Here is a 21898-nt window from a genome sequence, read left to right on the forward strand (position 1 = left end):
AGAGAAGGAAACCAACCTGGAAATTGTTCTTGGAGACAATTCAAAATATCTCGTGAAAGGTGTAGAAAATGTCACTCTTCAATTGAATCAGGGAATTACAATCCATTTAGAAGATGTATTATATGTACCTGATCTAAAAAAGACCCAGGTGTCCATTTCGGCAATGGAAGACAAAGGCTACAAGTTGGCCTTCAACGATGGCAAGGTACGTGCATGGAAAAAGAACTTTAAAGATGCTTTCACTCTTGGGTTTCAAGTTGATTCATTATATGAGGTCGGAGGAAGTCCGCTAGGTGTCATGTCTTGTGACACATCTCTTTAGTCCGAACCATGGCATCGGAGGTTTGCTCACCTTCATTATAAAGCTCTACCCGATGTGAGAAAAATGGTGACTGGAATGCCCGAGTTCATGTTAGAGCAAGAAGGTGTATGTCCAGGATGTGCCGAAGGAAAGCTCAAAAGGGGACCATTCCCCTCAAGCCAAAGCAAGACCTCCGATATATTGCAGTTAGTTCACTCAGACATATCCGTTATGATGCCTGTGAACTCCTTGGGAGGATATTTATATTACCTCACTTTTACAGATGATTATTCTCGCAATACTTGGATATACTTCTTGAAAAAGAAGGATGAAGTGTTCTCTTGGTTTCGGCACTTCAAAGCCTTCATCGAGAATCAAACCGAAAAGAAGATCAAGACCTTAAGGACTGATAATGGGACTGAATATGAATCTAATGAGTTTCATGACTTTTGTAAAGAGGCTGGCATTAAGAGGGAGACTACTACACCATATACTCCTGAGCAGAATGGTGTGGCGGAAAGGAAGATCGTAAAATTGTGGAAGTTGTGTGTGCTATGCTCCATGATCAAAGACTTCTGAAGTTTAAATGGGCCAAAGCTGCAAATACCGCCGTATATGTACAAAACCGATGCCCTCATCAAGCATTGGGTTCCAAGACTCCCGAAGAGATGTTCACCGGTAAGAAACCTGACGTATCTCATTTTAGAATTTTTGGAAGCCTTGTATATTTTCATGTGCCAAAGGAGAAAATGAATAAATTGGGTGCATCTGGAAAGAAAGGAATCTTCATGGGCTAGAACGAAAATACTAAGGGCTATAGAATCCATGTGGTTGGTCAAAGGGAAGTCGAGATTAGTCATGATGTCACCTTTGACGAAGATATGGCTCTTAGCAAAGTAGACAATCTTCCTACTTTAAGGGGATATAAAGAAGCTCACACCGGGGAACCGAAGGAAAAGGAAGATGAGACGATGCCCGATGTGGAAGAACCTATGGATCCTATTGATCTTCCTTCGCAAGAGCCTTCCTCTTCTAGGAAGAGGCCTTCATGGCTTAGGGGGACACTTGATGATGCTGAAGGACACATTGCACCCAGAGGAACCTTCCGTGAAAGTAAGAAGCCGAACAGGTATCAGGGATACCTGACCATCATGAGCACGATCATCCAAAATGAGCCTTCGTCATTCACAGATGATGTCAAGCATCAAGTATGGAAGGAAGTCATGATGTCACCTATGATGAAGATATGGCTCTTAGCAAAGTAGACAATCTTCCTACTTTAAGGGGATATAAAGAAGCTAACACCGGGGAACCGAAGGAAAAGGAAGATGAGACGATGCCTGATGTGGAAGAACCTAGGGATCCTATTGATCTTCCTTCGCAAGAGCCTTCCTCTTCTAGGAAGAGGTCTTCATGGCTTAGGGGGACACTTGCTGAAGCTGAAGGACACATTGCACCCAGAGGAACCTTCCGTGAAAGTAAGAAGCCAAACAAGTATCAGGGATACCTGACCATCATGAGCACGATCATGCAAAATGAGCCTTCGTCATTCACAGATGCTGTCAAGCATCAAGTATGGAAGGATGTTATGACCGAGGAATATGAGTCCATCATGAAAAACGATGTTTGGGATGTGGTCCCCAGACCCCAGGATAAAGCAGTTGTCACTTCAAAATGGCTTTACAAGATAAAGCATGCAGTTGATGGAAGTGCAGAAAAATATAAGGCTCGTTTTTTCGCTCGTGGCTTCTCCCAGAAGGAAGGTATAGACTATGATGAGATATTTGCACCTGTTGCATGATATACCACCATTTGCTCGATCATAGCCCTTTTTGCTTCGCAAGGATGGAACCTACATCAGATGGATGTCAAAACTGCGTTCTTACATGGTTCAATCAAGGAGGAGGTCCATGTGGAGCAACCCGAAGGATTTGAGATTTATGATCGAGAATCTCATGTGTGCAGGTTGAAGAAGGCCCTCTATGGGCAATTACAGAGAGCGCACTTAACTTATATGATGTAGGATTGCGGAATTGTAAAGCAAAGATATGGAATGCGTGATTGATACTTTAATCACAAAGAGAAAGCCGAAGCATCTCTATTGCGCAATCTAGTATCACGCATCTGTTGAAAAGAAATCACATATGTCAACAAGAGAATTGGTTCATAATAAATATTGGGTTTGCTTAATCACTCCAATATCTGACAATTCTTCTGAATATCTATCCTCGTGTCGAAACACGAACTCTGGCCCAACGGTTTACTCCTCGTGTCCTGCTCCACGGACTATCTTCAACCTTATCAAGGCTCATATAAGTTCGAGAATAGAAAACAAAACAATCTACGAAGGAGACATAGATTTACAAATATTGAGGAATCTTTATTGATGAACTTCAAATCTCAAGTATTACAAAGCTTTAATAAGCTGCTTTTGAAAAGAGAGAGCCCCCTCTCCTAAAAACCCGAATGCCCGTTATGAGGAGTTTGGGGTCTTTTTATAAGAAGATCTCAGATCATCTTGCTTTCGGTGTTACATGACAATAAGATGTGAGAGAATCCTACTTTCGGTGTCAAATGAAGATAAGATATGAGAGAATCCTGCTTTCGGGTAACCCAAAGGACATCCGCACAGTGATTCAATCAAAGTACTTATTTGACAGATGGTGTAAATCCTAGCTACTATTTTCTTATGCTTATCCTTATCCCTTTATTCAACTGTACATGTGGGATCACTTACACTGTAAGAGATTCTTTTGCAGGGAACCTTACGGAAGACCTGTCTGCCACCAATGTCGGACAAAAAGACTTTACAAAATGACAAAATGTTCTCGCTGGGCTTGAGAATAATGAGGCCCTCTGAATCTAGACAAGGTGTCATTATTAAAAAATTGAGAGTAAATTTCTTCCTCACATTCCCAAATTGATATCTCAACATATTCGGGTACTTCATCTTGAAAACGCAGTAAGCCGAAAGGATTGAGGTCTGGATCTGACATGGCATAAAATGACTCATAATCTTGTGAAGAGCTACCATATTTCCTCCGAATCTTTGGAAGAAAAGACTTCGAGTGATAAACCAATGAAAAGTTCCATTGGCGCAGAGTGCTGCAAGCATTTGGTGATTGGTAATACCATTGATATCCAGAATTCTTTTGTATAGGATCCTTGACTAATGAGCATGTAGTTCAGTGAATTCGGGGATTTTTAATAATCAGAGAGAGTACGGGTAAAAACATAATGGAATGATACCAGAAACATCCCACCATTCTTTAAACCAATCAGGTGTGGGGTCTTGTTCTTCAAATTGTGCTACTTGCATTCCATGAAATTGGAAGGAAAACTGCACATTGTAGAAAAAAAAGGTTAGTTTTAATTTCAAATTGCATACCTGTATACCAAGCTTTCTCTTGGCGTTCATGACTCTCATTATTCTGGAGATTAGCTGGTGGCAAGAAATGGTCAATGTAGATCTCACAACAGACGAGATTTTCTTTTGCATCTCTGTGCAATGTAAAATCAAGATTTCCCATATCTTGAAGGAAACTTAAAGCTTCAAAAGCTTCATCATTTCTTTGCAGTTGATCATCCCATGAAAAATAATGTTGTCCAGCCCCGTGTCGGTACTTAGTTTCTTTCATAGGAAACTAGATTGTTTGATAATCCATTAGAGATTTTTGAGGATCCAAAGAATAGGAACCATCAGCACATTCAATGTGGATTTCATTTTCTAATCTCCTTATGACATTACATCTGAGGTTATTTACATCATTTGCCTGTAAAAATTCTCGGTTGAGAAGATCTGCAAAGGAATTTTTAATTCCAGAAATGAATTCTACGTCAAAACGGTACTGGGCCAGTGTCAAGATCCATCTTACCATAGCAGCATCTTCAAAATCACATTTATGTATGGCGAACTTAAGAGCCTGGCAATCTATCTTAACTGTAAAATGTTTGTAGATCACAAAATCTTTGAATTTAGCAATCCCAAGACAGATGACTCGAAGTTCTTTCTTTAGACTAGACCAATTCATTTGTGTAGTTGACCAGATTCCAGAGGCATACTGGCATATTTCATATTCTATTTTCTTTTGCTTGGGATCATGTTAGCAGAGGATTGCACCCCATCCGATGTCACTGGCATCTGTAATTATGGTTTTGGGCCATTCTTCATTGATCGTACTTAAAGGAGAAATATCTTTGATTTTCCCTTTAATTCTTTTGATTGCCTCTGTTAATTCTTCGGTCTAGGGAATTAGTTCTTTTTGTAGTCTTTGATTCAATAAAAACTTGTCTTGGGCACAATGTTTGACAAATTTGGATATATAATTTAAGCTACCCAAGAATCTTTGTAACTGAGTTTTATCAGTGATTTTGTCTGGGAATTTATCTATGAAGTCAAGACTATGCTGCATAATATAATATGATCCATATTGAATCACATATCCAAGGAAATCTATCATAGTTTGAAATAACTTCATCTTTGATTCTGATAAAACTATACCCTTTTCTCTGATTCCGTTATGAAATATATTGAGATGTTTTATATGAGAAGGAATATCTGCTGAATGGATTAAGACATCATCAATATATTTCTTCAAGAAACTATCCATACCTTCAAAAGTTTCATCCATAATCCTTTGGAAGGCGGATGGAGCATTTACTAGTCCAAAGGGCATAATATTCCATTCAAAATGTCCTTCTGGAATTGAAAAAGTTGTTTTCCACTTGTCTTCTTCTTTTATCCCTACTTGCCAAAATCCAGATTTTAGATCAAACTTAGAAAATATTTTTGACTGTGATATCTGGGAAAGAAGCACTAAAGGCTTAGGCAAGGGATATGCATCATAATCAAGAATATTATTCAGAGGCTTATAATTTACTACCAACCTTGGTTTTCCTCTGATAATTTCTGAGTGTTTATTGACATAAAATCCAAAGAAAGCAATAGGGCTATGAGATTTTCTGATCAAAAGTTTTCGTAGTAAGGATTTTATTTCTTCTTTACAATACTTGAGTTGTTCAGAATTCATCAGTATTGCTTTTGATCTTCTAAGTTTTCCATGAAATTCCCTTTTCAGAGGCAATTCTACTTCATGTTTGTGGATGTGCCAAAAGGCATTTGGATCTTTAGAACAACAAAGTTTTAATTTCTGGGAGATCTCGCCAATTTCTTTTTCGAATTTGCCTTTCAGAAGATTTTCATCAATCTTGAGCATTTCCTTTTTCTTCTCCATTTTTGCCAAGGTATTCTGCAACCTATCAATTCTGCTCAATCTATTAGGAGAATTAGAATTGATAAAAGGATAAAAATATTTTGTACCTTTGAAGAAAAGGTAATATCCCCATTTCTAGGATTTTTCGTCATAAGTGCTCCCATGTCTTTTGAAGTTACTCAGGAAAGGAGTTCCTAAGTACATAGCACAGTCAAGTCCTGTTATTGGAGCATGAACTTGAATTCCTTCAGATTGAGAAACAAAGACATCTATTATAGCTTCTTCTGTTGTCTTAATTTCCCCACTTGCTATGACAACTGCAGGACATTTTGTCTTTTGTCTTTGGGGGTAAGGAATTACAGTGCCACTTTGTTAAGTTATGGTATGTTCTATGCTTATAACAGTTTACTTCTTTTTCTTATTATATTCCACCGATTAGCAATCACATGTACATAAAGTAAAGTGCAGATAGAACATTAAACGATCGACAGAAAACAAGCCAAGATAAGAGACACAAAATGTGGCAGCTAGCCAGGGACAAACCCCACAATGTGTGGGGAAACCCTTTGATCAAATCTTCTTTTATCTTCAATAATTCAACAGAGAGAAATAGTACAATAACTCTGATTCATATCAGCAGTAGCAAACCCTAGATCAGTAGCATCAGCATTAGCGGCTTCATTATCAAACTAGGGCAGACCATATCTCACAAACCGACAGTCGGATTGACTTCATTCCACCACCAAAAGTTTCGGATTCCATAGGAGGTTCAAATGAACCTACAGCACAGTTCAGATGAGGAGATCTTCTAGGCCACGCAAGTCAATCTTTACTTCTGCAGTTGCAGCTTCAGTTTCAGCAGTTTCCGGCTTCAAACTAGGGCAGTCGATATCTTGCAAACCGTTCGTCGGATTAACTTCATTCCACCACCAAAAGTTGCGGCTTTCAAAGGAGGTTCAGATGAACCTACAACACAGTTCAGATGAGGAGATCTTCTAGGCCACGCAAGTCAATCTTTACTTCTGCAGTTGCAGGTTCAGTTTCAGCAGTTTCCGGCTTCAAACTAGGGCAGTCGATATCTTGCAAACCGTTCGTCGGATTGACTTCATTCCACCACCAAAAGTTGCGGCTTTCAAAGGAGGTTCAGATGAACCTACAGCGCAGTTCCAAAGAGGAGATCTTCTAGGCCACGCAAGTCAATCTTTACTACTGCAGTTGCAGCTTCAAATTCAACAGCTTCCGGCTTCACATGTGTGAGAGAGAGACCCATTTCAGTGCAGTAGAGAAGAGACTCATATCTGCGCAGTAGAGAGAGAGAGATGTGATGAGATGAGTGAGTCTAAATGAGGAAAAGTCCTCTTATATTTATACACAACGTTGGTGGGTGAATAGATGCGACTGTTGGGCTTCTGAGCCTACATGAGTTGTATGTCAGCTTGATAATAATTCCATAATCAAAATAAATTCATATCTCCATGAATACTTATCGGAATTGGATGATCTTTATATCAATCCCACACCTCTCGACGAGAGGAATCTAATAAAAATATTATTAGCCATGAATAAGATGACCCACATGAAGTTTTTCCCTGGTTGCCAATTTTAACACTCCCTCTCAACCATGGAGAACTTCATCTGCAATCTGTCTATCGGTCGTTACTATTCATCCATCAAATGCACTGCCTTGTACAGCCTGACCCTTGCCCTGCTCTGCTCTATTTTTCCTGTTCTGCTTTGTCTTGTTCTGCCCTGCACTGATCTGTACTGTTTTGTTCTGTTCTGCTCTGCTCTTGCATTGTTCTGTTCTACTCTGCTTTTGTCCGAATTATGAAGAAGAAGAAATGATCGAGGATGTATCATATTGACTCAAAGTCAGTCTCAGAGTATGCACCACTGGTCCCAGACCAGTCTCAACCAACCCAAAGTCAGCGTCATAGTGAGTACAACTCCAATGGTCCCAGACCAATATCATCCTCCACTGACTCAAAGTTAGTCTCAGAGTATGTACCACTGATCCCAGACAAGTCTCAACTGACCCGAAGTCAGCGTCATAGTATGGTACAACTCCTACCACTGGTCCCAGACCAGTATCATTGATCCCAGATCAATGGAGGTCATCCTAGCGTAGGGAGTACGGTAGTTACAACGATGCGTCCATCGGTACTACTATGGTCCCTAACTTCATTTCTCTGCTCATTGATCAGATGAGAGGTACTTCCCATGAGTCCCAGACTGCATGGGTAGGATGCCTCGACAGGAGAACTAATCAATCCTCAGGAGAACTAATCAATCCTGTCCTCACAGGAGAACACATCAATCCTGCTACAATTGCCATGGAGAACACATCAATCCAGGCCTCACAGGAGAACACATCAATCCTGCTACAATTGCCATGGAGAACACATCAATCCAGGCCGCCATGGAGAACACATCAATCCAGGCCTCACAGGAGAACACATCAATCCTGCTACAATCGCCATGGTGAACACATCAATCCAGGCCTCACAGGAGAACTAATTATCCTGCTACACAGGAGAGCGAATCATCCTGTTCCACAAGAGAGCGAATCATCTTGTCCCACAAGAGAGCGAATCATCTTGTTCCAGTGTGCACCACCAGGGGAGGGTGAGTCACCCTGTGGTCATATGTTGCTCCAGTAATAACCGCAAGCCCTCAGAGCTCCCAGAGCTCAATGTATGCAACATGCAGGACCCTTGTACAAGGGTTTCTTACCGACTCCAAGTCGTTTGGGAAAATCACAGATTAGATCTTTCCTCGGGGCTTTGACAAGGTGTATCAACCTGTACATCATCTTAATGCGATGGAGCCTCCTTGCTCATATCCAAGATGATGTCTATCTGCTGGAGCAATCGACGAATACGAGATTCCTCAATAATCGAATCCCACCTCTGGTTGTTATAGAGAATCACAGTGGTATCCAATGTAAATCCAAACAACTCACTGAAGAGCTTTCGCAACCAGACTACCTCACACGAGGTTATGCTAGCAACAATATATCCTGCTTCGGCGGTGCTCAAAGCCACCAACTTCTGCTTCCTGCTCATCCAGGATATCGAAGCAGATCCCAAGGTGAAACAACACCCGGAGGTGCTCTTACGGTCCACCACACTGCCTGCCCAATCAACATCAGTATATCCAAGTAGTCTCACATCTCCGGCAGTGTATCTTAATCCATGAGAGATTGTGTCCTGAAGACATCTCAGAAGATTCCTGGCATCAATCCAGTGAGGCTCAACCAAATATGAGCTCACAATGCTAACTGCAAAAAAAAATATGTTCGGACGGAGGTTTACCAAGAACATCAATGCGAATGAGTTTATGAAACTCAGAGGCATTTCCCAAATCTCGTCCGACATCACTACCATATAACTTCTAAAAGTTAAGATCCTCGAGGTAGTCACAGGCTTGCAGTCCATCATACCAAATCTTTCCAATATCTTTACCACATATTTCCCTTGAGATAGGAAAATTTCCCTTGGCTTCTGCCATACTTCAAGTCCTAGGAAGTAGTGCATCAGTCCTAGGTCTTTCATTTCAAATTCAGAGGCCAACTCCCTCTTACATTTGTGAATGAGAGGGTCTGCACCTGTTAGAAAGAGGTCATCCACATACAATACCAGTATGAGAGGCTTGTCATCTTCAACCTTAAAGTAAAGGTTAGGATCGGCTTCACTCCTAGTGAATCCCAGCTTCATCAAGTAGCTATCGATCCTCTCATACCATGCTCGGGGTGCTTGCTTCAGCCCATAGAGAGCTTTCTTCAACCTGCATACATGAGATTTTCGATCATAAATCTCAAATCCTTTGGGTTGCTCCACGTAGACCTCTTCTTTGATCGAGCCATGCAAGAACGCAGTCTTGACATCCATCTGATGTAGGTTCAATCCTTGTGAAGTGGCAAGGGCTATGATCGAGCGGATGGTCGTATATCTAGCAATAGGTGCAAATATCTCATCATAGTCTATACCTTCCTTTTGGGAGAAACCTCGAGCAACAAAACGAGCCTTATACTTTTCCGTGCTTCCATCTGCTGCATGCTTTATCTTGTAAAGCCATTTTGAAGTAACAATTGTCTTGTCCAGGGTCTGGGAACTACTTCCCAGGCATGATTCTCCATAATAGACTCATATTCTACGGTCATAGCATCCTTCCATACTTGATGCTTGACGGCATCTGAGAATGACGAAGGCTCATTTTGTATGATCGTGCTCATGATGGTCAAGTATCCTTGATACCTATTAAGTTTCTTACTTTGACGGAAGGTTCCTCAGGGTGCAACATGTCCTTTAGCATCATCAAGTATCCCCCTAAGCCAAGAAGGCCTCTTCCTAGAAGAGGAAGGCTCATGTGGATGAGAATCTATCAGATCCATGGGTTCTTCTACATCAAGCATTGATTCATCATCCTTTTCTTTCAGTTCCCTGGTGTTGGCTTCTTGAGAGCTCCTCAAAGTTGAAAGATTGTTCACCTTGCAGTGAACTTTTCTTTAGGAGTCTTGGAACCCAATGCTTGATGAGGGCATCAATTTTGTACATATACGACGGTGATTGTAATTTCAGCCCATAGAAACATCAGAAGTCTTTGATCATGTAGCATGGCCCAGACAACTTCCATCATCGTGCGGTTCTTCCTTCCCACCACACCATTCTGCTCAGGAGTATGTGGTGTAGTAGTCTCCCTCTTAATGCCAACCTCAGGTATGCCTGAGTGAACCAATTGTAATATATCAGAGGTCTTGCTTTGGCTTGAGGGGGATGGTCCCCTTTTGAGCTTTCCTTCAGCACATCCTGGACATACACCTTCATTCTCTATTCAGAATTCGGGCATCCCTATCACCATTTGTCTTACACCGAGTATAGCTTTATAATGAAGGGGGGAAAACTTCTAATGCCAAAGTTCGAACTGAAGAGATGTGTCATAAGACATGACACCTAGCAGACTTCCATCGACCTGATATAATGAATCAACACTAAACCCAAGAGTAAAGGCATCTTTAACATTATTTTTCCGTATACATACCTTGCCATCGCTGAAGGTTACCTTGTAGCCTTTGTCTTTCGTTCCCGAGATGGACACTAGGTTCTTTTTGAGGTCAGGTGCATTTAATACATCCTGGAATTTCTGGCCTTCTTGAATGCTTGTCCTCTTCCTTGATTCCCAGCTCTCCTCTTACCTTTGCTGTTGAATTTGTCATTCCTTTGATTGCCATCAGAGGGATTTTGATCATCGTCCTAGAGTGAGTCCTTTCTATCAGGGCACTCCCTTGCATAGTGACTTGCTTTATCGCAAATGTAACATCGTCATTTCTTCTAGCCTTAGGTCCAGCCTTTCCTTTTGATTTAGTCCCGGAATTATTTCTTTTCTTTGCATGAAAAGAAAAGGCAGCAGGAGGACCTTTAGGCATGGGCATTTCTTACATTTCTTCCCTTGTTTCTTCTTGAATGCATCTAGCCATTAATTCCTCGAAACCAGGAATTACATTATAGTTCAGAAGAGTAGTCCTGAACACATACCATTCAGATGGTAATCCTTCAAGAGTTGTGAGTGCCATTTCTCTGTCAGTAATAGTTTCCCCAATAGATAGGAGATCGTTCTTGATCTCGGTGATTCTTAAGAAGTATGCTTGCATACTTTCATCTTTACCCTTCTTGATTTCCCTCAGCTTATTTGTAAGAAACAAAACTTGATTTGCATCATTAACTTTAAATAAACTCACCAGTTTGTCGTAGATTTCCTTGGAGGTGTCTAGATCAGAGATGTAGGCCACCAAGCGCTTGTCGATAGAGTCCCGGATGATCTTCTTTGTTTTGACTTCTCCATTTTTCCATTTGTTCCAGGTAGCAACAGATGCATTTGATGAAGGCTCAACAATATTGCCTCTTACATGGTCCAGCACTCCTTGATCTTCAAGGGTTAGATCGATAGACATCTTCCATCCGTGATAGTCAGCTTTTTCACGGAGCTTGTCTTCGGCAGGAAAGAGTGTTGAGGACCCCATAGTTCTTTTAGGATAGCCTTGCCAATCTTCTCTTCAATGATTGCTCTTGCTCTTGCTCGGGCTTTATCTTCACCTCAGCTCTGATACCATGTTAAGTTATGGTATGTTCTATGCTTATAACAATTTACTTCTTTTTCTTATTATATTCCACCGATTAGCAATCACATGTACATAAAGTAAAGTGCAGATAGAACATTAAACGATCGACAGAAAACAAGCCAAGACAAGAGACACAAGATGTGGCGGCTAGCCAGGGACAAACCCCACAATGTGTGGGGAAACCCTTTGATCAAATCTTCTTTTATCTTCAATAATTCAGCAGAGAGAAATAGTACAATAAATCTGATTCATATCAGCAGTAGCAAACCCTAGATCAGTAGCATCAGCATTAGTGGCTTCATTATCAAACTAGGGCAGACCATATCTCACAAACCGACAGTCGGATTGACTTCATTCCACCACCAAAAGTTTCGGCTTCCAGAGGAGGTTCAGATGAACCTACAATGTAGTTCAGATGAGGAGATCTTCTAGGCCACCCAAGTCAATCTTTACTTCTGCAGTTGCAGGTTCAGTTTCAGCAGTTTACGGCTTCAAACTAGGGCAGTGGATATCTTGCAAACCGTTCGTCGGATTGACTTCATTCCACCACCAAAAGTTGCGGCTTTCAAAGGAGGTTCAGATGAACCTACAGCGCAGTTCAGATGAGGAGATCTTCTAGGCCACGCAAGTCAATCTTTACTTCTGCAGTTGCAGGTTCAGTTTCAGCAGTTTCCGGCTTCAAACTAGGGCAGTCGATATCTTGCAAACCGTTCGTCGGATTGACTTCATTCCACCACCAAAAGTTGCGGCTTTCAAAGGAGGTTCAGATGAACCTATAACGCAGTTCCAAAGAGGAGATCTTCTAGGCCACGCAAGTCAATCTTTACTTCTGCAGTTGCAGCTTCAAATTCAACAGCTTCCGTCTTCACATGTGAGAGAGAGAGAGACCCATTTCAACGCAGTAGAGAAGAGACTCATATCTGCGCAGTAGAGAGAGAGAGATGTGATGAGATGAGTGAGTCTAAATGAGGAAAAGTCCTCTTATATTTATACACAATGTTGGTGGGTGAATAGATGCGACTGTTGGGCTTCTGAGCCTACATGAGTTGTAGGTCGGCTTGATAATAATTCCATAATCAAAATAAATTCATATCTCCATGAATACTTATCGAAATTGGATGATATTTATATCAATACTACACCTCTCGGCGAGAGGAATCTAATAAAAATATTATTAGCCATGAATAAGATGACCCACATGAAGTTTTTCCCTGGTTTCCAATTTTAACACACTTAGTATATTCAGTCTTGAACCTGTATCAATGAGAACCTTCCACCATTCTATAGAAGAACCAATTCTGATTTTCATTTTTATGCAGTACATCACATCTACATTCATTGCATTCATTCCTAATCCAGATCTGGGATCTTCAAATTCTTCATCTGGAAGCTCAAAGTCTTCTGGTCTGAAAGGACCCTTCATTGGATCATGATATGGATCAGGCTGACTTTCAGGTTCTTTCTTTTCTGTTTGATATAATGGAGGATCATGTCTTATCCAATTATTTGTTGGATGGGTTTGTGAAGATTCTCCGTATGTGGGTTGTGCATGTAAAGGATGTATATTATGCACCTGATGTGCTTCGATACATAGCCTTCTATTTTCTCTGACTTCTCTTCTGAGATCTTTGATGGCTTGGCTTATTGCAGGAAGTGTTTGGGGAAGATCATCTTCAATTGTTTGTTGCCAGAATTGTCTTGTTAGACCATCTACAAAAAATAAAGCTGCAGAAGGAATATAGCTATGTTGGTGAGTTACCTGTGGTCTTTGTTGTCCATGATATTGTTGTGGCTTAGTTTGTTGGAGATGAGTCATCAACAATCCTTTATACATTTCTTTGAGCTTTGGATCAACAGCATTAACCATCTGTGTAAAATAATTTCTAGAGAGCTCATCTTGATCTAAGCTTTCATTTGTTGGAGGTTTGAACATTCTGACTGCATTACATTTGCAAATATCAGGATCACTGCATTCACAGAGTTCTTGAAAACATTCGTTGCAGTGTGGATCCTTGCAATATTCAACTTCAGAATCTTCATCTTCTTCATCTTCATAAACAACATTTATCTGGTCATTTAGATCATAATAATTTTCTGGATCTGTGAATTCTTCACAGCTAGAAGGGAGATCAATAGTATTTACCTTGCCAGATTTATTCTTATACCTGAACTGTTTCTTCTTACCAGATTGTTGTTTGTCTTTCTTTAATTTAGGACAATTTGGAGCAATATGTCCTTTTTCATTGCAATGGAAGCAATAGATTTGCTTCTGTGTTGGCCTCTGATGGAACTGGCGTGTTCTTTTGTATTCTCGGGGTGGCTTTCTATGGATGACTTTTTTGTTGCCTGAGGATCTAAAAGTTTGTTTAGAGTAAGCTTTCTTTTGAGGGCGGCGACGAGCATATCCCCCCAAACTTTTAGGTCCATGTAAATGCCATTGTTTACATAGTTGTTGATAGCCATGTGGTTTAGTGGTACTGGTTGCAGCTCGAGCAACTTTCATCTGAGAGCAGAGTTCAACAATGACAGCTTTAATAGCTTGTCGGATGACGCCAAACTTGTAGGCACCAATTTTTCCAGGAAGCTTATTTAAAATGGCAGTGGTTACCCAAGTTGGTAAAGAAGCAATGAAGATTTCTTTCCATTTGGGGTCCAATATCATATCTGAGGAAAGAGTATGCAGACGATGGAGATATTCCATAAAGTATTCATCAAAATGCTGCATATTACTAAGCTTCATTGATGTGAGAGTGACTGCAGCAAGTTCATTATTAATTTGGGGGTAACCACAAAAATTAACAAGAATGCCATGCATTAGACAACCAATCATGTTATTCACAGGCAGAGTAGTTTGTGGATCCATATAGGTCGTGTTGTCTAGGTTCATTATCACAGAAGCTTCCCATGAAGGAATGAGTGCAGGATCATAATGAATTTCTGCCTTGAGCCAGGAATCAAGGAGTCCTTCGAATCCACTGATTATCTTTCTGGTTGCATTTATTGGAGAAATATCATCTGCTAAATAAGTGTGATAGCAGACCAACATGGAACTCAGTGTAGATAGAATTTCTGCTTCAGAACAATTATCAATATTCCATGAATATGTGGAAGAAGCAGACCAATCTTTATGATATTCTAATTTCATAACATCACGCTTATCAGGAGCAGGTGACCAAGAAGAATTCCAAGAGCTTCTATCAGTAACTTTATGTACAGTTGTATCTTGGGGTTCTTCTGGATCAGAAAATGAAATTAGATCAGGAATGTCGGTCGGTATCTGAAAACTTGCTTTATGAGGAGTGAAATTATTTACAAGAAATTCTAGATCTTCTAGAGTAGGAGGAGCAGAAGGAGTTGCTTCAAACTTATTGAGTGTTGTATTGGAACTGGAGGGCTTATCAGGATGGTCTCCTGATTTCAACCATTCAGAAACTGTCATTTTATGCTCAGAGCTTGAGGAGTTTAGATTGGAAAACATACCAGGATTAGCCATAGGAGCATAAGCAAAAGTAGTTTTTGGTTTAGGGAAAACAATATCACCAGGACTCTTAATTTTGGATTGGAGAGTAGTAGGAGTAATATGGAATGGCAATTGATCTTTAGGATCTGAGAAATAAGTAGTAGCTTTAAAGGTAGGATCAGGAGTGTTTTTATTTTTTTAAACTTTCAATAGAAGTCAAAACAACCCAAACTTGTTTCTTTACTACTTCAAGTGAAGTTTTTAAGTTGGTCACCATATCCTGAGTCTTATCTGCTACTGAATGTACTTTGCCAATCCATTTGGAATTATCATCAATCCCCTTTTCTAAAACATCAATGGTTTTAGCAATATTTGATCCAAGAGTCTTTATTCCATCTAATAATTGATCTCTGGTAAATTATACCTTTTGAAGAACTTTATCAATTATTTCTTGGAGTTTTTTGTTTTCCCTGGCTACATATTGGTGATTTCTTTCTAGATGTTTAATCAAACTACCTAAAGCAAGATTTGTCCAGTGTGTAGCTGCAACAAATTCCCTATCTGACAGATTGCAGAATACCTTGGCAAAAATGGAGAAGAAAAAGGAAATGTTCAAGATTAATGAAAATATTTTGAAAGGCAAATTCGAAAAAGAGATTGGCGAGATCTCCCAGAAATTAAAACTCTGTTGTTTTGAAGATCCAAATGCCTTTTGGCACATCCACAAAAATGAAGTAGAATTGCCTCTGAAAAAGGAATTTCATGGAAAACTCAGAAGATCAAAAGCAATATCGATGAATTCTAAACAACTCAAGTATTGTAAAGAAGAAATAAAATCCTTACTGCAAAAAGGTTTGATCAGAAAATCCCATAGCCCTATTGCTTGCTTTGGATTTTATGTCAATAAACACTCAGAAATTATCAGAGGAAAACCAAGGTTGGTAGTAAATTATAAGCCTCTGAATAATATTCTTGATTATGATGCATATCCCTTACCTAAGCCTTTAGTGCTTCTTTCCCAGATATCACAGTCAAAAATATTTTCTAAGTTTGATCTAAAATTTGGATTCTAGCAAGTAGGGATAAAAGAAGAAGACAAGTGGAAAACAACTTTTTCAGTTCCAGAAGGACATTTTGAATGGAATATTATGCCCTTTAGACTAGTAAACGCTCCATTCGCCTTCCAGAGGATTATGGATGAAACTTTTGAAGGTATGGATAGTTTCCTGAAGAAGTATATTGATGATGTCTTAATCCATTTAGCAGATATTCCTTCTCATATAAAACATCTCAATATATTTCATAACAGAGTCAGAGAAAAAGGTATAGTTTTATCAGAATCAAAGATGAAGTTATTTCAAACTATGATAGATTTCCTTGGATATGTGATTCAATATGGATCATATTATATTATGTAGCATAGCCTTGACTTCATAGATAAATTCCCAGACAAAATTACTGATAAAACTCAGTGACAAAGATTCTTGGGTAGCTTAAATTATATATCCAAATTTGTCAAACATTGTGCCCAAGACAAGATTTTATTGAATAAAAGACTACAAAAAGAACCGATTCCCTGGACCGAGGAATTAACAGAGGCAGTCAGAAGAATTAAAGGGAAAATCAGAAATATTTCTCCTTTAAGTACAATCAATGAAGAATGGCCCAAAACCATAATTACAGATGCCAGTGATATCGGATGGGGTGCAATCCTTTGCCAACATGATCCCAATCAAAAGAAAATAGAATATGAAATCTGCCAGTATGCCTCTGGAATCTGGTCAACTACACAAAAGAATTGGTCTAGTCTAAAGAAAGAACTTCGAGCCGTCTGTCTTGGGATTGCTAAATTCAAAGATTTTGTGATCTACAAACATTTTACAGTTAAAACAGATTGCCAGGCTCTTAAGTTCGCCATCCATAAATGTGATTTTGAAGATGCAGCTATGGTAAGATGGATCATGACACTGGCCCAATACCGTTTTGATGTAGAATTCATTTATGGAATTAAAAATTCCTTTGCAGATCTTCTCAGCTGAGAATTTTTATAGGCAAATGATGTAAATAACCTCAGATGTAATGTCATAAGGAGATTAGAAAATGAAATCCACATTGAATGTGCTGATGGTTCCTATTCTCCGGATCCTCAAAAATCTCTAATGGATCATCAAATAGTCTGGTTTCCTATGAAAGAAACTAAGTACCTGTTAGAGTCAGTCTTGTAGCCCTCCATCAGCGATCAAAGCTCTTTGCATTTGCATAAGTAGGTGTCTCATCAGTGTCAATTTTTTGCATCCCATTAGGCATGCCATAACCCTGATGGAGGAGCTGGTGTCTTTGTCCCCCTCTTGGCATTGCTGGATCAAGTCATTTCAGTCCTTAGTCACTTTTAAGCTTGTCTTGTCTTGGCTTGAGGTCAAATTCCTAGGTCTAGGGTTTTGGTCAAGTATGTTTACAAGGTCATGTTTCTGAAGGTCAATAAGTGTTCAGCAAGCCAGAGGGATGATTGTAAAGATGTTTCTTCGAAGTTTTTTATCTTGTACAGTTAATTTTCACTTTGGATTTAAAAACTTTGTTTTTAAAGCCAAGGTCATTTTTCAAATTTTTGTAAAAAGTGATGAAATTTCAAAAGACTTTAGCGGACAGCATGTAACCCTGGTCCCCTTGCCAAGATCCCTCAGATGATCTCCCTGCAAAAAGAATCAAGCCAAAGCACTAAATGAGTCAATTTCAGGACAAAGGAAACCAAAAAGTCAGTTTTATAAAGTGTCAAAGAGAAACATTATAAAGTGGGTTGTGACATGAAATTTATTCAAAGCCAGGCTATAAAGGCTCTATTTCCCTCCATCAAGCTCCATTATGCATCCAAGTGATAGAGCAACTGATTGCAAGAGAGTTTGAGTGAAGTTTGTGAGTTGGGAAGGCGCGCGACCCGTCAAACCAGACGCGCGATCCGTCAGAGGCGCGCGACCCGTTAAGCACCCTCCGCCAGTGCAAAATTATAACGGGCGCGACCCGTCAGAGGCGCGCGACCCGTTGGGTGAGGCGCGCGACCCGTCAGCGCCCTCTTTGTAAAACCACCTGCAAATCATCCAAGGAGCCAACGAAATTGCTAAATTGCCTAAGGTAGGCCCTCCAACTTACAAATTGCTGCTTGTTATGGTTAAAGACATCATGAATACATGTTTTAAAGATCTCATTGTGCAAAGAGAAAAAGCTCTATATTGTTGTAGGGTTTTATGCTGTTTTAAGGTATTCCCTTGTAATCATTTTTTCCCCATTCCCATTTCTTTTTCCTTGACATTCCATGTAAATTTCCCTTGCAAAATTAGTGAAAAGCCCTAAACCCTACCCCTCTTCCCTAACAAGTAAAAATCAAACCCTAACCCTACCTCTAATAATATCCATGTTAATAAGTTTGTATAATGGTGTATATGCAATGATTTTGCAATGATTTTTCCCAAAATCCCTGTTTTATATATTTATTCCCATTTTCCCTTTAAAACATCCCTTCCCTAACATTTCCCTGGTGCTCCTTGTCCACTTGAAAACAACATTTTAATCAGCAGTTTATAAAGCAGAAACAGCAGTACATTTTAGCCACTTTGCCCCTAAAACCATGTCAGAAACCGAAACCGACTATGAGCAAAGTGATGACCGTGAGTCAACACCAGAAGTTGAGCCTGCTCCGAAACATGAAGAACCATTATTGGGCGAGGATGCACGTGTGCAAAGCAAAAATGAAGGTGCTTAAAAGGCGGTTGACCGAGGCACTAAAACGGAGAAAGAGGCCCGATCCCCTCTGTATCTTGGTTGAGGCTTCACTCAAGGATCAAGGCACTAAATAGCCTAGCCACAACACAAATCCCAAATTTTTTTGAGAATTTTGGGTGAATTTTGGCATTTTCAGGCAATTTGCAGGTTTTTCCCATTAACGGGTCTCACCCCCCGCGTGACACTTCATCATGGCAACTCCATTTGGCAAAAACTCAGCATTTCCAGATTTGTCATGCAAAGTTACACATTCTCATGGATGGACTTGAGATTTGGTGAAGTTTTGGGCCTCCAGAAAGTCAAAAAACTAGCAAAAAATGACTTTCTGCCACTTTTTTGAATTGCAGAAAGCAGTCTTGGGAGATTTGATTTTTGACAGGGCAAATGAACTCCAAATTCAAAAATTCCAGTTGGGTTGGAAATTAGACTCACAGAACTTTCCAACAAGCCTACTCTTGCCCAATTTGGACACCTACAAGTGCCCCAAAAGTGGCTCCAAAGGCGCGCGACCCGTCAAGCAGGGGCGCGCGACCCGTCAAGCAGGGGCGCGCGACCCGTCAGGCAGATTTTTCCAAAATGCACTGTACAGCTCAGAAAAACGCAGTTTGACCCAGTTTGACTTTTTGGGGTGAATTATGATTCTCTTTGATGTAATTATTGTACTTTAAAGACACTTTTACTCTTATGTAACACTTCTAGAAGATTCATTCATGAAAAGGGTAAATATTAAATGAATGAATTGGTTTCCTAGCTTATAGAGGCAAGTTGTTTTGACTGCCTAGTTTGTAGTGCTTAGTTTAGATGTGGTTGAAACAACTCCTAGGATAGTGAGCTCGACCCATGGAGGCAGGGAAAGAGGTTAGATCATCTATATTATGTACTTTCTTGCTCATTTTCATGGTTGGACTCTTGAGGGAGAAGCTATCATTGTATTATTCACTGTATCTCTGCAATTTTTGGCTAAGGAAGACCAGGGTTTTGTAGTCCTCTTTGGGATTCTTGTGGACTCATGTGTTGATGGTGTGTTTCTCAATGTACTTGTAAGCTTTTTATGTGATTCATTTCCTTTCTTTTACTTCTGCACATTAAACAAATGAAGTGTTAAAGTAAGAATTCATGCCTGCCATGCTCTGCTTTTAAGTTTGTTTAATTTCAATGTTTTCTTCTGTCTAAAGAGAATTCAAAGTTATTGTTTGCTCTCTTTAGCTCTTCATCTTTCATTCCTGACCATTCACCTCAGTTAAAGGCATCAATACTGTCTCCTACCTCGCCCCAAAGAACCCCCTGCAGAAACTGTGTCCAATCCCCGCACCCGAAATTGCCCTCTCCTCAATTTGCCACCAAAAACCCAAAAAACCCCAAATCAAACTCTTTGATCAGTTTACTAGCCTAATATCAGTGTTACCTTGTTGGTCATCTCATCCATTGAAGATTTTACCGAGATAGACCGGAGAGAGCCTTCTCCTGCCCCGTAGGGCTAGCTACGAGGCTAAATGGTTTGATGTTGCCTTGAGGTTTACCTTTCTCAGCCTGAGGTGAAATTTCAAGCGCTAACAGTACCGACACAGGACAACATTATTTTTCATGGGATGATCAACTGCAAAGAAATGATGAAGCTTTTGAAGCTTTAAGTTTCCTTCAAGATATGGGAAATCTTGATTTTACTTTGCACAGAGATGCAGAAGAAAATCTCGTCTGCTGTGAGATCTACATTGACCGTTTCTTGCTGCCAGCTAATCTCCAGAATAATGAGAGTCATGAATGCCAAGAGAAAGCTTGGTATACAGGTATGCAATTTGAAAATAAAACTAACTCCTTTTTCTACAATGTGCAGTTTTCCTTCCGGTTTCATGGAATGCAAGTAGCACAAATTGAAGAACAAGACCCCACACCTGATTGGTTTAAAGAATGGTGGGACATTTATGGTATCAGTCCATTATGTTTTTACTTGTACTCTCTCCAATTATTACAAATCCCCAGATTCACTGAACTACATGCTCATTAGTCAGGAATCCTATACAAAAGAATTCTGGATATCAGTTGTATTACCAATCACCAAATGCTTGCAGCACTCTGCGCCAATGGAACTTTTCATTGGTTTATCACTCAAAGTCTTTTCTTCCGAAGATTCGGAGGAAATATGGGTGGCTCTTCACAAGATTATGAGTCATTTCATGCCATGTCAGATCCAGACCTCAATCCTTTCGGCTTACTGCTTTTTCAAGATGAAGTACCCGAATATGTTGAGATATCAATTTGGGAATGTGAGGAAGAAATTTACTCTCAATTTTTTAATAATGACACCTTGTCTAGATTCAGAGGGCCTCATTATTCTCAAGCCCAACTGGAACATTTTGTCATTTTGTAAAGTCTTTCTGTCCGACATTGGTGGCAGACAGGTCTTCTGTAAGGTTCCCTGCAAAAGAATCTCTTACAGTGTAAGCGATCCCACATGTACAGTTGAATAAAGGTATAAGGATAAGCATAAGAAAATAGTAGCTAGGATTTACACCATCTATCAAATAAGTACTTTGATTGAATCACTGTGCGGATGTCCTTTGGGTTACGCGAAAGCAGGATTCTCTCAGATCTTATCTTCATGTGACATCGAAAGTAGGATTATCTTAGATCTTATTATCATGTAACACCGAAAGCAAGATGCTCTGAGATCTTATCTTATAAAAAGACCCCAAACTCCTCATAAGGGGCATTCGGGTTCTTAGGAGAGGGGTCTCTCTGTTTTCAGAAGCAGCTTGTTAAAGCTTTGTAATACTTGAGATTTGAAGTTCATTAATAAAGATTCCTCAATTTCTGTAAATCTATGTCTCCTTTGTAGATTGTTTTGTTTTCTATTCTCGAACTTGTATGAGCCTTGATAAGGTTGAAGATAGTCCGTGGAGAAGGACGCAAGGAGTAGACCGTTGGGCCAGAGTTCATGTTTCGACACGAGGATAGATATTCAGAAGAATTGTCAGATATTGGAGCGATTAAGTAGACCTGGTATTTATTATGAACCAATTCTCTTGTTGACA

The 21898-nt window shown here is 39.9% G+C and overlaps 1 protein-coding gene across 1 annotated transcript; it reads right to left on the reverse strand.

Moving 5' to 3' along the window:
- Positions 1 to 12630: 12630 nt before the first annotated feature.
- LOC149219380 (uncharacterized) lies at positions 12631 to 21638 on the reverse strand. Its single transcript, XM_089382582.1, has 2 exons — positions 20427 to 21638; positions 12631 to 17296 (listed from the first exon to the last, which is right to left on the reverse strand). The coding sequence occupies exon 2, from the start codon at positions 15123 to 15125 to the stop codon at positions 12807 to 12809; it is 2319 nt and encodes a 772-aa protein (XP_089238708.1). The 5' UTR covers positions 15126 to 17296; positions 20427 to 21638; the 3' UTR covers positions 12631 to 12806.
- Positions 21639 to 21898: the final 260 nt, after the last annotated feature.

Source organism: Pinus tabuliformis, chromosome Q, assembly GCF_031772625.1.
Source record: "Pinus tabuliformis cultivar Carrire ecotype Pingquan chromosome Q, CPIR1, whole genome shotgun sequence".
Lineage (NCBI taxonomy): Eukaryota > Viridiplantae > Streptophyta > Pinopsida > Pinales > Pinaceae > Pinus > Pinus tabuliformis.

Excerpts from the sequence above, each read along its gene's own strand:
- LOC149219380 (XM_089382582.1), bottom strand. The coding sequence starts at position 15,125 with ATGGCTAATCCTGGTATGTTTTCCAATCTAAACTCCTCAAGCTCTGAG.